Source organism: Wyeomyia smithii, chromosome 2, assembly GCF_029784165.1.
Source record: "Wyeomyia smithii strain HCP4-BCI-WySm-NY-G18 chromosome 2, ASM2978416v1, whole genome shotgun sequence".
NCBI classification, from domain to species: Eukaryota; Metazoa; Arthropoda; class Insecta; order Diptera; family Culicidae; genus Wyeomyia; species Wyeomyia smithii.
In genome coordinates this window covers 6,062,667-6,077,152 of record NC_073695.1, presented here as the reverse complement: position 1 = coordinate 6,077,152, position 14,486 = coordinate 6,062,667, and the positions used below count along the sequence as shown (strand labels likewise).

The following is a 14,486-nucleotide window of genomic DNA, read 5'->3' as shown; positions in this document are numbered from 1 at the left end:
TGACGTTACAAAAGTTCTTCCACCTGGCACTCGGTTGCTGTACGCGGACGACACTAAAATTTTCCAACTTATCGAGACTGTTGAGGATTGTCGCAGGCTTCAATCGCTGATTGACTTGTTCAATGACTGGTGCCTCCGCAACTACATGCTGATAAGCGTTCCAAAGTGTACCGTAATCAGTTTCCAGCGCAAAAAGCAGCCGCTGTTGTTCGACTATCGCATTGCTGGCATATCTTTGCAACGTAGTGATTTTGTCACTGATTTGGGTGTTTTGTTGGACTCTCATTTAACATTCAGGCAGCATTTTACGATGATCATCACCAAAGCAAATCGACAACTAGGTCTTATCTTCAGAATTGGAAAGGAGTTCATCGATCACGGCACCTCGCTAACTCTCTACTGTTCTTTGGTGCGCTCAATTTTGGAAACGGCGTGCGTGGTGTGGGAGCCGCATTTTGATGTTTGGATTCAACGAATCGAGCGCGTTCAGAAACTTTTCATCAGAAGGATCTGTCGTACATTGCCTTGGAGAGACCCTGATAATCTGCCACCTTATGAAAGTCTCTGCTCATTGGTTGGAATCTCATCGCTCGAACAGCGCCGCCAAGAAAATATTGCCAAAACGACACACAAAATCTTGACGAATCGGTATGATTGTCCTGCTATTCTAACTTTCCTGCAGCTGTATTGCCCACTTCGCCCACGACGTAGCCAGCATTTACTGCAAACTAATGCGCACCGCACAAACTACGGCTTGAATGAACCTGTTCGCCGAATGACTCTGGTATACAACCGATACTACGATAATTTTAATTTTTAGGTTCAGTAATTTATTGTGCTCGATGAAATGTTTGTTAATCTACTATATAAAAATGAAATTCCGTAACGCTTGATATTATTGATATTATTCCCTCCGTCTCTGTGGTGTACAGTAATCATCATGATTTAAAATCGTTCTAAATCAGAAAAATAAGCGGTGACATAAAGGTTTTTAAACCGGAAAATGTTCGCTGATGTTCAGGAAAGACATTAGAGAAAAAACAATAGGAATCTGATTACTAAAACTTGAGATATTATTCACAAAACTACGTAAAACATGCAAAGTTATGACTTTTCAAGCTGAATTTGCCTCTAAATCAAAATTCAAAACGATGACATGTGATTTTTCTTTCAATAAAATGTTCGTTGTTTCTTCAACATTTCCAAATATTTTTTTGCAGAAAAATCCATGTTTTGAATCAGTGCGAGTCGAGCATAATAAATTTACATTTCTGATGTATTCGTAGATTTGTGAATAGTAACACATTACGAAATTCGATTTACTTTTTTACCTTTACCCAAACTAGATCTTGGAACATTTAGCTGGAGGAAAGGTCCCATTTCATTGGTTTGAACATAGATTAAGAGGCGTCTTGAGCATTGAAAGTCATTTTTTATTTTCTACATAGTTTTGTGGATTAAAGCACAACTGTTAGTTATCAGAAAACCTTCACTACTTCTAAAGTGGTATTTGGTCAACCATTTCAATAATTCCGAAAGTGGAACTCCATACGTCGTTTGGTATTCCGATATGGCGACTTCCAGTTTATGTGTGTTCTGTTCTCAAAGTATTGAAGTATTTAAAGTGATGATGAACGTATAAGATGAGAAATATTTTTTAAGTAAGTTGTGCTAAAGCAGTAATGAATTATAAAAAATGATTCTTAAATTCAAAACCTTTGATCCCGAGCATCGCCGGGAACGTTCAACTAGTTTATATTATTTTCGTTATTGTATATTAGCCATGTAATACTCGTAAAAGATGCTGGGTTTTTATGCCAGCTTGATAGTTGCCTTCATGGCTTCTCAAGGCGGCTTTTCCCAGCCACATATATATTTTTATTCATTAAGACGTAAGTCGGATGAAATAACCAATAAATAATAATAATAATAATAATAATAATAATAATAATAATAATAATAATAATAATAATAATATTCCTTTCTAGGATAAAGGCAAAAAGACACATTATGGCCGGAAATCGCGCTTACATTGGACTGCAGAAAACGCTTCGATCTAACAAAATTTGCCGCTCCACAAAGTTGACCATATACCAAACACTTATTAGAGTGGTAGTCCTCTACGGCCACGAAATATGAACCTTGCTCGTGAGGGACCAGCGTACCCTTGGGGTTTCCGAACGGAAGTTGCTGCCTACGATCTAGGGTAGTGTGCAGTTGTAAGATGGAACATGGAGACGACGAATGAACCACGAGTTGCATCGGTTGATGGGGGAGCCCGCAATAGTTCATAAGGCTAAAATCGGCTACGTGGGCTGGACGTATCGTAAGGATGTCGGACGAAAGCCCAGTCAAAATGGATCTAGATAACGACCCAACAGGATCGTGGAGCACAACGTGCACAGTGGATCGACCAAGTGGCTTCTTTATTTTATTTTCTATTCAATCCCGTTTCAAACATAACCTCAAATCCCAACGATCCCAAAAGAGTTCGGAGTAAAACTTTCGGATTGTCAAAAGCAAGAAAAAACTCACACTCTTAGAATTTCTCATACCGCTTTGTTCAGGGAGGAACAAACTCCCTCCCTGTCGTCTCTTGTCTCTAGTTAACAAAACAAAAATACCTATAAAAATAATAATAAAATCAACTTGTTTATTAGTGAAAGTTGTTGCCTAACGTGCTAGTTGTATGATTTGTAAATGTACAAATTGCGTGATGAAATGTTCGAAATGTTCTCTCCACGTACGCGATCGTGTGACACATGTTACTGAATCACAGTGTCACAGGATGGTTCACGCAGGGATTCTAACACTAACAGCGGGTCAAAACAACACTATGAATGAAGAAAAGCCGTCATTGCACTTTGTGGTATACGAAAAAGTGCACACTATTGACAATCCGACTTCCGGAAGCACCAGAGTCGGAACAAAAGCTGCTATTACGGGGGGTGTGTTTTGCTACATACAATGCTTCGTGATTTTCTAAACCCACACACAGTTATTTCGGGAAAGCAAAAAAAAAGATTTCCTATTTACAAAAGTTTCGGTTTGGCGCCTGGAAACAATAGCGTTAAGCTGAGCAATGGTTTGACAGAAAAACCCAATAACTAGCGGATTGAAAACGCAGGCGCGTGTCGAAGGAATAAATTAATGCAAACTAGGATCGTGTAGGAATGAAGAAAGACTTGGGTAATACTGCTGTAACTGTACAATGTTGGACGGTGCATTCACACAGAACGGACGGACGCAGAGGTGGAGAAGGAAGCAAAAGCAAAAATCTAGATTTCACACTCAAACTCCGAAATCCTCCGGTTAAAGTAGACCATCCCCTGCTCCAGGTCTTCACTGAATCCGCTGACGTCCAGATACTCGGACGTGTTGGATGTGTCGGTTTCCTCCAGTTGCCACTGGCACAGCGTCCTCGCCAGGGATGTTCGTGCTTCGGAGAATGATGGCCTCTGGCGAGGATCCTTCCGCCAGGTTCGATGCATCAAATCGTACAGCTCCGGACGGCAATCCGGTGGAATATCTGGCCTGATTCCGTTCGGTACATTCCGGACCACCTCTCGCCCTGACAGGTTCGGATATGGGGTGCACCCTGAAATAGTTAAAAGTTAGCTCGCTGTTTCGAGGATTAGTTCAGACGCTTACCTAAGGTAGTAATTTCCCACAGAACAATACCAAACGCCCAGACATCGGTTTCGCGGGAGAAAATGTGATACTGCAACGCTTCCGGAGCCATCCATCGTATCGGAAGGGCCGGCCTGCTCTTGCTGTCGTGTCCACGCCCATGACCGTGCCTTCCGAAGCCCTCGTGGTTGTGGTGCCGTCCTATGCCGAACGATCGCGCACTGAGATCGAACTTGAATCTCGACTCACTCTGGTGGGAACGCGGTATCCGGATGTGCGCCTGCGAGGACTTGATCTTTTCCAGATCGATCGACATGCCGAAGTCGCAAATCTTGCAAATACCGTTATGGTCCAGCAATACGTTCCGGGCGGCCAGGTCGCGGTGGACGATCTGGGAATAGGACAAAATAGTTTTTTGGTATGCTGCAGTCATAACCATAACGCAGTGAAACTAAGTCAAACCTTCTTTTCCGAAATATACTCCATCCCACGGGCAATGTCATGCGCGAAGCCGGTCAGCCTCCTCGGCGACAGTGGCATTATCGGTGGTCGATTTCCGTGCGCCGAAGGTGCCAGTCCGTTCACAGCACCACGCGCCGCCCGCAGCAAAGACAGCAGTCGACCCCTCATGGCGTACTCCATGATCAGCAATTGCGGTTCTGAAATTAGGTTCAATCAAATGAGACCACCCATAACAATCAATCTTAACGATTACTCACCTTGCTCCAAGCAAACCCCCAAAAGCGTTACCACATTCGGATGCGAACCAAGTTTTCGCATGATCTCCGCCTCCGCCTTCAAATCTCCGTGGCCGTTATCGCTCCGTTCAGTCTTCACTGCCACAATTCGCGTCGTCCCGAAGTGACCGGCCAGATCGTCCGCCTCCGCTTTCCACACCTGACCGAAGTTACCCTCGCCGAGCAGACTTTTGAAGCGTAGATTCTTCCGGTTGAAATCCCGATCGGTAATGATCGACTCATCCGCCACGCTCGAGGTGTCGGACTGCTCCAATCGCACCACAGGACTAATCGGCGGTTGTCCGTCCGAGATGTACCGCTCGAGATCGTGCGAAACTTTGTGCTCGCGTTTGCATACTGCCGCCTTGATTACGTACAGAATGATTATCACGATCGGTAGCATCCCCAGTCCGGCCAGAATGAATGTAGCGGTGTTCATTTTGCGCATTTCGATCACTACGTCGCTGTTGTGCTGTAACAGGACACCTTCGAATGCGATCGTCGGTTTCTTCGTGGCGGCGTTGCCTCGGTTGTCCATACCCGAGGGCGAAGTGTTGTAGTCCACGATGGTGGGCACCCGAGACTGTGGGATAGGATCCCGCGTCAGTTTCGGCAGCACGTGCGGTAGAACCGGATTGAAGCGAGTGGAGTTTGGCTGCTGGGGCTCTCGGTCGTCAGTCTCGTAGGGTGGCTCCGTATCAACGTCGGGGTAGGTGGAGATTTTTACTTTGGTGGTTGTTGTGGAAGGTGTTGTTGTTGTTGTCGTTGTCGTTGTTGTGGATGACGAGGGAGTTGTGGGAGGTAGCGAGAATGGAGCCGGTGCTAGCGTTGTGGTTGAAGTGGCAAGAGTCGTGGATTCCGTTGTCCTAGTAGTGCTAGACGGTTCCGGTGGTGGGGCTGTTGTTACGTCTTGAGTCTGTTCTGTACTGGACGCGGTTGTGGTCATTACAGGTAAAACATTTTCGGTACTTGCATCCGCAGTCTCAACGATGGTGTCGACCTGCGATATTCGTTTCACAGGCATAGGTATTCCCGTCGTTGTGGTCGTAGTCGGGCTAGTCGATAGGTTCTGGAAGATGTGGTTTATATCGGGAATAGATACCATGTTTCTATGGTTCTCGAACTCTTCCATATTTACGAAAGTCGTTTCCGGTGGTGCAGTCGTAGTCACCGGAGCGTGCTCCGGAACTGGTTGATAACTGTTCGGATGGTACAAATCTTCCGGTGTAGCATCGTCCGGATAGTTTATGATTAGCTTCGAAATCGCCGCTTGACCTGTAGGGCTGAACAAAGCCGGAAGCTCATCGTCTGGCTTGTGATTTGCAGGAATACTCTGTGTAGTGGATGCTGTAGTTGTTGTTACTGGTTTCTCCTCCAAGCTAGTAGCCACCGTCGAACTTTGCACCATCATCTCAGTCTTGTTCAAAGAAGTAAAGTTTGCACTCCTGGAGAAAACTTGCTTTGAATCAATCGTTCCCTCGGAGAGATTGCTCAATGCAATCATCGAGTTTGTTAGTGAATCTGCATGCACGGCACTATCCATCCCTCGGGTGCTGGAAGCCACCGTTGTGGTTGACGTCTGCACCGGAGTCACGCCATACAGGCCATCTTTCGATCGCCTCAAATAGTTGTTGAAGGCTACAACATTTCTGCTTTGATAAGCCAACCGATTTTGCCAGAACTTATTTTTTTCGGTCGAAGTTTTCGGTGCTGAAACCTCCATAATCTCCTGCGAATCATCCTTCAGTTTGGTAAGTCTTGTTCCTTTCGGGTTGAGCACCTGATTCCGGGAATCTGCATTCCGACTGGTTGGAATTAATTTCTGTCCGAAATACTGATAAGGAATCAGATCGCCATCCTCCACGGGTCGTTCCGTGGAAGTCGATAAGGTTTTTCGATCTCTCGTCCGCTTAGCTCGTGGCTCGTAGTATGAACCTCGTGCCGATATCTGCTTTGCCGAGGTTAACTTTGTGCTCTCAATGCTCTTGTTGCTGTGTTGCGCCACCAAATTGTTCGTTTCTTTGGCAAGCCTTATCTGGGGCGACGCGGCAACCTTCCCGTTGCGAGGATTCACCACGTACATTCCGTGAATCGACTCGTCAGTGTCGAGAAATTCGTCTGGCCGAGAGCCAGGTGGAATAATTAAATTCGATTCCGGAGTGCTGCTATCTTCCACCAGATTCACCGTCGGATTGTTGTGTCGATGAAGCTTAAGCACCGATGGTGGAACGTATTCCTTCTGCCAACGGTCTCTGGACAGGGCAGTCCGGCGAGCTTGCAAAACCGACATCAACTTGTTGTCTCGATTGACGGAGCGCCGCTTCGATGGAGCGAAGGTCGCCGGCGTTGTCGTGCTCGTATCTGAAACGATGAAAGAAACGTAAAATTAGAATCACTGGCGATCATTGACTTGCTTAAGTAGACGATGAATCAGCATAAAATCAACCGCTCGTGAATAACACTTTACAATAAATCAATCAACAGTAACTGCGCTTCACTCTAACGGGTCTTCGGAAGCCGCCAATAACCCCATATTCCGAAAGGAGCCGATCAATTAAAGCCGTATGCGCGAACGCGCTCATTGATGGATAGCCATAACCGACCGGCGAAGCGCGGCACGGCACGGCGCAATGATTATTCAAAATATTCTGCTCACACCCGGATCACGAGGGGTTCTAGGTCCTCCGGTCAGGGGCCTTCTTTCCCGGCGCAGTTTGTGTGTGATTTGTTTTCATGAGTGTGCAATTTCGCCCTTCCAACACCAACGGCCGCTAGTGGCCCACGGTAAGCCACCGTGGCGGGTCGAATTCGCGCGGCAAAAAAAGTGTTATTGCATGGTGGTGCGGTGGCTACCGACAATAATTAGATACCACTCAGTCGAGAGGTGCTAATATTGGTAGTTGGCATAAATGGGATTCCGATGCCGATTATGGCGGGTTGTTTTGAAGTAGAATACTTCTCTCAGGAAGTTCGGCTACATAGGGATGTGAAATGAAAATCTAAAACCGAAAAAAGTGAAAAATATGTCCAATTTCAAATGCTAATAAATCGGTTAGTATTCGATGGATTTCCTTCGTTCTTGCAGCAATAGATTGGAAAATCTTCTAAGATTCTTCCCAAAATAAGATAATTGTAATTTTATTATTCACACTATTGTACTATTGAAAATAGTCAAGCCTTGTCAAAACGAAAAATTCGACCTCTGATTGGTCGTTATATGCTTGCTTCCCAAGCACGGTCGACAGGATCATATACCTTGCAATTGAAAACATGCTATTTGGCCTATATAAGAGCCTGTTTTTCAGCCGGAGCCGCTCATAATAGTTCTAGACAGCGACAACAGCAGTCGTCCTTCCTTAGCAGCAGCACTAGCTCTGTGGTTGGTCACCACGTCTCAGGAGCAGCGCGGTTCTTCTCAGCGTGTGTCGCCAGACAGCCATTATTCCCCCCGTGTTGGGGCAGAATGAAGATTGCCATCAGGAAATCCAATTTTGAAAATCAAAATGCCTTTTTTAAGGCAAATAAACAAGTCATTGAAAGTTAATAATTTTTGTCAACGCAAGCTAGCATTCTGTGTTGCATCCTAGTAATTCAAATTTGTCGCACCCGTCTAATTTACTGAATGTGAAATAGCTTCCACAGTGCATGTTGTCCATGTATCTTAATTCCCCCAATGTTAGGGCAGCTCAAAGGTTGTAATTAGCAACCGATTTTGAACCGCAACATGCTTTTTTCAAGGCAAATAAAAAAATAATTGAAGGTTAATAATTTTCTGGCATCAACACAAGCAGACATTCTGTGCGGGATGCAATCAAATTCTGTTGTAGTTGTCTAATTTTCACTTTATTTAGTAAACCCCCCACTGTAGGGGCAGCGCAAAGGCTACGATCAGCATAACCGACATTGAATAATTAAATGCCCTGTTAGTACGCATTCACAAAAGCAGTTAGTTCGACTATGCAGAGCTAATATGAAGTCGATTCAATCAATCAGCATAAACAGAATTTCGTCGTCTCCCAGCTGCCAAGTTGCAACATGATGCAACACGCAACAGCGAGCAAACGAAATCGCTTGATGTTACAAACCGCAATAAGATACGGGTTAAAACCGCTGCGTGTGTGAGAGCACCATCGGTGTTTATTCGCTGGATACACTATCTACTGTCTACTGAACGCAATAATCTGCTTACATGCGACACGGGGACGGGAACATTTTCTTCAACCAAGCTGCACAACACGACACAAAACATGTTATTTTGTTGCTTCAATGAGAGTGCTATCGGTCCGGCTCGACAAGAAATCATTTTTGTTCATCCGTGCTACGAAACTGAGGAAAAACTTTAGAAACTGAAAAAAGAGGTGGAGCTTATCAAATGATCGCTCTGAGTCAGAATGAAGTCACACATATTTTTCAAGTTAAATCATTCCACCACGTACGTAAAATAATTCATTCCTATTTTCATCCCTATATAAGAGCCTGTTTTAGTCGAAGCCGCTCATAGTAATTCTGAACAGCGACGACAGCAGTCCTCCCTTAGCAGCAGCGGGAGCGAGCAGTGGGTACCATCGATAGCGGATAGCGGCCACAACTGTGGCATGGTTGCGGATAAGCGTAGCAGTTTCAGCGGATCTCACCATCGATAGCAGCAGGGCCAGCAGATGCAGGTACAGCGGATACCAATGGCGGCCACAACTGTGGCATGGCTACGGATAGCGTTGCAGTTGCTCAGCAGTTGGGCCAGCGTATAGCGGCCACAACTGTGGCATGGCTATGCATAGCGTAGCTGTTGCAGCGGGTATATCAGCATCGATAGTAGCAGGGTCAGCTGATACAACGACACTCCCTTCACTAAAATGCTGTTTCAGCGTGGTAGCGGGAAGCATCAGCAGCAGGCTTGCATGAAGTGAATACATCAGCCAGCAACTTTCTCTAAGGCCTCTGCCATAGTAGACGCGAAAAGCGGCGCGAACCGATACGCTCGGCCGTAGGTTAATGTACCGCTCTTCTGACGGCTGAACATTAACCTACAGCCGAGCGAATCGGTTCGCGTCGCTTTTCGCGTCTATTATGGCAGAGGCCTAATGGGAAAGTTGTATCGTTTTGTTCAGAAGAATATTATTGTCGGTAATATTACAGAGTTGCGATTGCGTAAAACCGATTTTGAATTGAACAATTGTTCTTTTCAGAACAAATAAAACACTTATTTGAAGAGTTAATAGCTTTTGGTACCAATAGCAGTATTGTGACAGCCTCAGCGGTAGATGCAGATGCAGCCGGTACTTCCCTGAGGCCGATGTAAAGGTAAATGGGAGCAGCACGGCGAAACAGTTCGGGTTATGCTCAGACGCGCGTCATTTTTCGTTGTTGATATTCCCCACATGAAACGACGCGCTTTCGTATGATAGCGTTGGTATTAGCGGTAGATGCATTTGCCAACACTTCCTCCAGTAAAGCCGTGTCTAATTTTCAATGTGAAAACACCTTTCTCATTGTGTTGACCTTGCGCCTTAGTCCTCACTATCAAGGTAACACAGAGATGTAAGATAAACACTACATCCTATGATAAATTGAACGATTGTCCTTATAAGGACAACAAATGAATTAATGAAGATTTAATTTTGAATTAGAATACTTCTCTCAGGAAGTTCGGCTACATAGGGATGTGAAATGAAAATCTAAAACTGAAAAAAGTGAGAAAAATTTCAAATACTAATAAATCGGTTAGTTTTCGATGGATTTCCTTCGTTTTTGCAGCAATCGATTAGAAAATTTTCTAAGATTCCTTCCAAATGCACGAAATTGCAATTTTATCATTCGAACTATTGTTCTATTGAAAACTCTTAAGCCTTGTCAAAACACAAAATTCGACCTCTGATTGGTCGTTATACCGCGCTTTCCCAAGCACGGTCGGCAGAGTTATGGACCTAGTAAATTGGGAATGCATCATTTGGCCTATATAAGTGCTTCATCAGATAATAAACAAACATTTCATCGGATATTAAATTGCACAACTGAAATTTGAAGAACACAAATGATTATTTGAAGAGTTAATATTTTCTCGTTTTGCGCTAAAATCCAAAGTTAATTATCTTCATCTACATGCATACTCTGACTGTTATTACGTGTTTGCGTCGCTTAGTGTTTGGCTACAGTCATGCAGAACGCAAATAACGGCGCGATGCGATTCGGCAAGACGAAATCTGTTGAAATGTATAGCTCTACTTCGCCTTAAAAAGAGCTGTACATTTCACCACGGTAAGGCGAATCGCATCGCGCCGGCATTCGCGTTTTGCATAACCGTAGCCTTTGTTCCGTTCCCGTTTAGTGATGTCGTATTAAATGTGCATATTACAATTCGGCAGCACTTCAACGTCTCATTTGCACAAAATTTAAAAATATTCAATGAACTTTATTCAAAATATCAGACAAAAAGAAATTACAATACTGCCAACTGACACGCAAGCAGCCGGGTTATCTTTCTTGTGAAAGTATTCTACTTCAACCTTGCGGTCGTGGCTTTGCATACAACCTTCTTGTGATTTTTTTATATTTTTGGGGGAGGAGGTAGGATCAATCGACTTTATGCGGGCTGTAAGCCCGCGGGTGCAGAAGTGTTATTGTCTTTTTGGCTTCGCCGGTGGTGATCAATTGCCATGCGAATGCGGATGGTATAAACCGAATCGGTGTGTGAAACCGATTCCTGAAAGCGAATCTGATAAGACACGTTTGAGCGTCATTATTGGCAAAGACCACATTGAGCAACGAGCCTTCAAAAAACTTACTCCTGGATTATGAACTAGTAGCTCAAACTAGTTCAGAGCCATCACAATTATAAAATTATTTGTGACTCGTAAAAACCCCTGTACGTTAAGTCTTTTATTTTAGTAAAACACTCACTACAAAACACTCGAAAACAAAATATTTCATTCAGAGGTAGACATCTCTAAACTCACAGCTAAAAAACACGGCAGATATAGAGAATTTTACGTTCCTGGAGGTAAGCCGTGAATGTAGGAATCAAAAGGTGGAACACACAATAACAGAAAAAAAACCTAAATTAATCCACCTAGCGGTCAGACCCAGCCTTTCTCATTCAAACTTTTATTTGTAAAAATAGATTTACATGAACGCTTCAATCCAATAAATGTATATTCACTCTTTAGGTTCTAAAATATTGATGTTGTAATCTATACATATAAAAATGTAGTCCGGTCTGTCAGTCTGTTTGATCCATATAGGCTCGAAAACTACCGAACCGATCGACGTGAAAATTTGTATGTAGGGATTTTTGGTCCCGATAAAGGTTCCTATGATAGTTTGAGACCCCTCCCTCTTCTGGAAAGGAGGGGTCCAATACAAATGAAACATAAATTTCTGCACAACTCAAGAACAAACCAAGCAAATGAAACCGAATTTGGCATGTGGATGTTTTAAAGGGTAACAAATATGTCCATGGTTCGACGCCCCTCCCTCTTATGGAAGCACATGTTTCTGCACCAATTTCTGCACATCTCGCGAACTAATCAACTAAATGGAATCATATTCGGCAGGTGAATGTTTTTAGTGGTAACAAATATGTTCCATAAACGACCTCAGGCAACATTTTGAATTGTAAGACACCATTATGAATTGTAGGATGGCAACTTGAGGTTTCTGGAAAACAGCCAAAAATGGCCGATTTCCGTCTAACATGAGTATCTCCGGATCTATAATAATGATACACAGCAGCTGAAATCGACCACAGACCACCCCATTTTGGATTCTAGGTTGGTGACTTCCGGTTCCTGGAAAACAGCGGAAAATGATCGAATTACACCCAATATGGGTGTTTCTTCAACCAGAATGACGCTCAGAGGCCAGAAATTATTTTAAATACCATTTTGAAATCCAAGATGGCGACTTCCGGTATGTGAAAAACAGCCTAGAATAACCAAATACCATCCAATATGAGTATCTCTGGAACCAGAATGATGCAATGAGCTAACAATTGACCTCAGGCACCATTTTGAATCGCTAAATGGCAACTTATAGGAAACAGTCAAAAATGACCGAATAATACTGAATATGGATATTTCCGTAATCGAGATGATGCATAGAAACCAAACATTGACCCTGGATACCATTTTGAATTTAAAGACGACCACTTTTAGTTTCTGGAAAACAACCCAAAAAACTAAATACCTCCCAACATGAGTATTTCCGGTGTCAGATTGATGCCAGAAAATTTGCTGAAAATGACCGAATATCACCCAATATGAATATATTCAGAATAAGGGCGCCAAAAGCCAAAAGTCGAAGTCGATTTGTGTACTGTACAGTGGCATTACGCGACTACGATGGTTGTAAAAAATACTACCCCAAAAAAACGGCTTCGGGAAATTCGCTCTTGGATCAATTTTGGTGTTTCATGCTGTTTGATTTTCAGTTTAGCTTTACCAAAGGAAACGTGAAGATCATTTTGTTGGACTATCAGCAATTTTTTTTTGCTTACCCGTGAACGATGCGCGTAAAGTATTTTATCAGAGTATGACAGCTCGTAATATAGATAAAAAAAACCTATTTAGTGTGTCTGATAAGGGTAAAAACTGAAACAGAATAGCTGTAAGGGAACTGCTGATATATCCTCATTCATTCATACATTCATCTCAGCACCTATACTCATCTCATCGCTCTTATTGTCCAACTTACCTTCAAATTTTAATTTTTTTTTCTAAAATTCAGACAAATAAGAGCGATGAGATGAAAACAAGTGTTCAGATGGAAATATATCCCCTATTTTTCGAAGGTATGTGTAATGCCCACGGTCCATACAAAATTTTCAGAATTTATATGAGCAGTGCTCCACGGGGCGGGGGAGGGGCGGGAGGGGTCTAAATCGTTTTAAATCTGTCCACGTGGTATGTGGATGGCCCCTAAGGACTGACAATAAGGGACCGTTCCTAAACCACGTGGTCATAAAGAGGGGGACGGGGGGGTTTGTCAAAAGACCACGAAAGACCACGCATGGGGGTGGGGGGGTTAACGAAATGACCACGTGGTCTTTTTTTCTGACTTATAATTTATTGTTGCCACCAAGTCAAGAGCAAACGCTTTTGCATTTTAGAAATAAAGAATGTACCGAATGTTTGAAAATAAAAATTCCGCTTGCGACAATTGACTCGAAACGATCTCCCTCCCGGAATGAAATGACGTGCGCATTGTTCGCTCGCCTACTATGGCTTAATCAACTGCAGCAAACAGACTTGAAATTATGCCATAGTCGAGTCGTTTACTTAAGATCTGCCGATCTGACTATCAATCATTTGAGTGATGGCGCGAGTGCATAATGTTTGGGCTGCGAGCCGTAAAACATCGTTATGAAGGATCATGGCAGCAGAGTGTGGCGAAGAGCAGTGGCGGTGGGTGGTAAAAATTAAGCGATTCAATTCATTGCCCTGATGAACTCTGTGCTACAGTTGCCGACTACCGATTCGAGGGGTATCAGCTTGGGGGGTCTTGAATAGTTTATTTCGTTTTGTGGACGATTCGAAACCAAGCAGGCCATCGTTACGATTTCGTTTGCATGCTTGTGTAATCTTTAAAACCATTAGTGAATGAGGTGGTTTTCCGAAAATAAAACAGCCGTGGGCTTTGAAGAAAAGCCGTTGCGTTATCGCATGTAAAACACCAGCGGCACAAAGCAACCATCGCCTGCACATCAAAGCGCAGCAAACTACTGTTTGAGTGCATACATTTGAATTGACCAAACATCAAATATTGTTGTGTTTGCCCTGTAGGACCTCCCACCGTTTGCTCCGATGTGCAGCTTCAGCTGTCGTCTGCAATGCAAAGGAGGCTGGAAAAGTTCGATCATCGCGTCACGTTGCTTGTGAAACGCGGAAGCATGACTGGAGAGACCGTAATGGGTGGCTTGAAAGTTTAAACGCTGCGATGAAACTGCAGCACTGCAACTACTCTCTCGGCGGGTTAATAGGTTCGGGTAATAACAAACTGTTTCACCGACTAATTGCATCAGAGGCGACCCAATGGGACGTGCCTTGGGCGACAAATCCAACGACGCTTAACCCTAGCCGTAGCCTAATCAGCAGGGAGTCATATAAGTCCTCAATTTATGAGTTA

At 43.7% G+C, this 14,486-nt stretch overlaps 1 protein-coding gene across 1 annotated transcript in view; it reads right to left on the bottom strand.

Moving 5' to 3' along the window:
* Positions 1–2,553: 2,553 nt before the first annotated feature.
* Positions 2,554–14,486, bottom strand: part of LOC129723939 (mucin-5AC) — a 234,230-nt gene continuing 222,297 nt past the window's right edge. Inside the window, exons 4-7 of the mRNA XM_055678436.1 lie at positions 4,350–6,728; positions 4,093–4,289; positions 3,652–4,021; positions 2,554–3,598 (exon numbers count right to left, since the gene is read on the bottom strand). Coding sequence (XP_055534411.1) covers positions 3,279–3,598; positions 3,652–4,021; positions 4,093–4,289; positions 4,350–6,728 — 3,266 coding nt within the window. The 3' untranslated portion in view covers positions 2,554–3,278. The remainder of the gene's footprint in view (positions 3,599–3,651; positions 4,022–4,092; positions 4,290–4,349; positions 6,729–14,486) is intronic.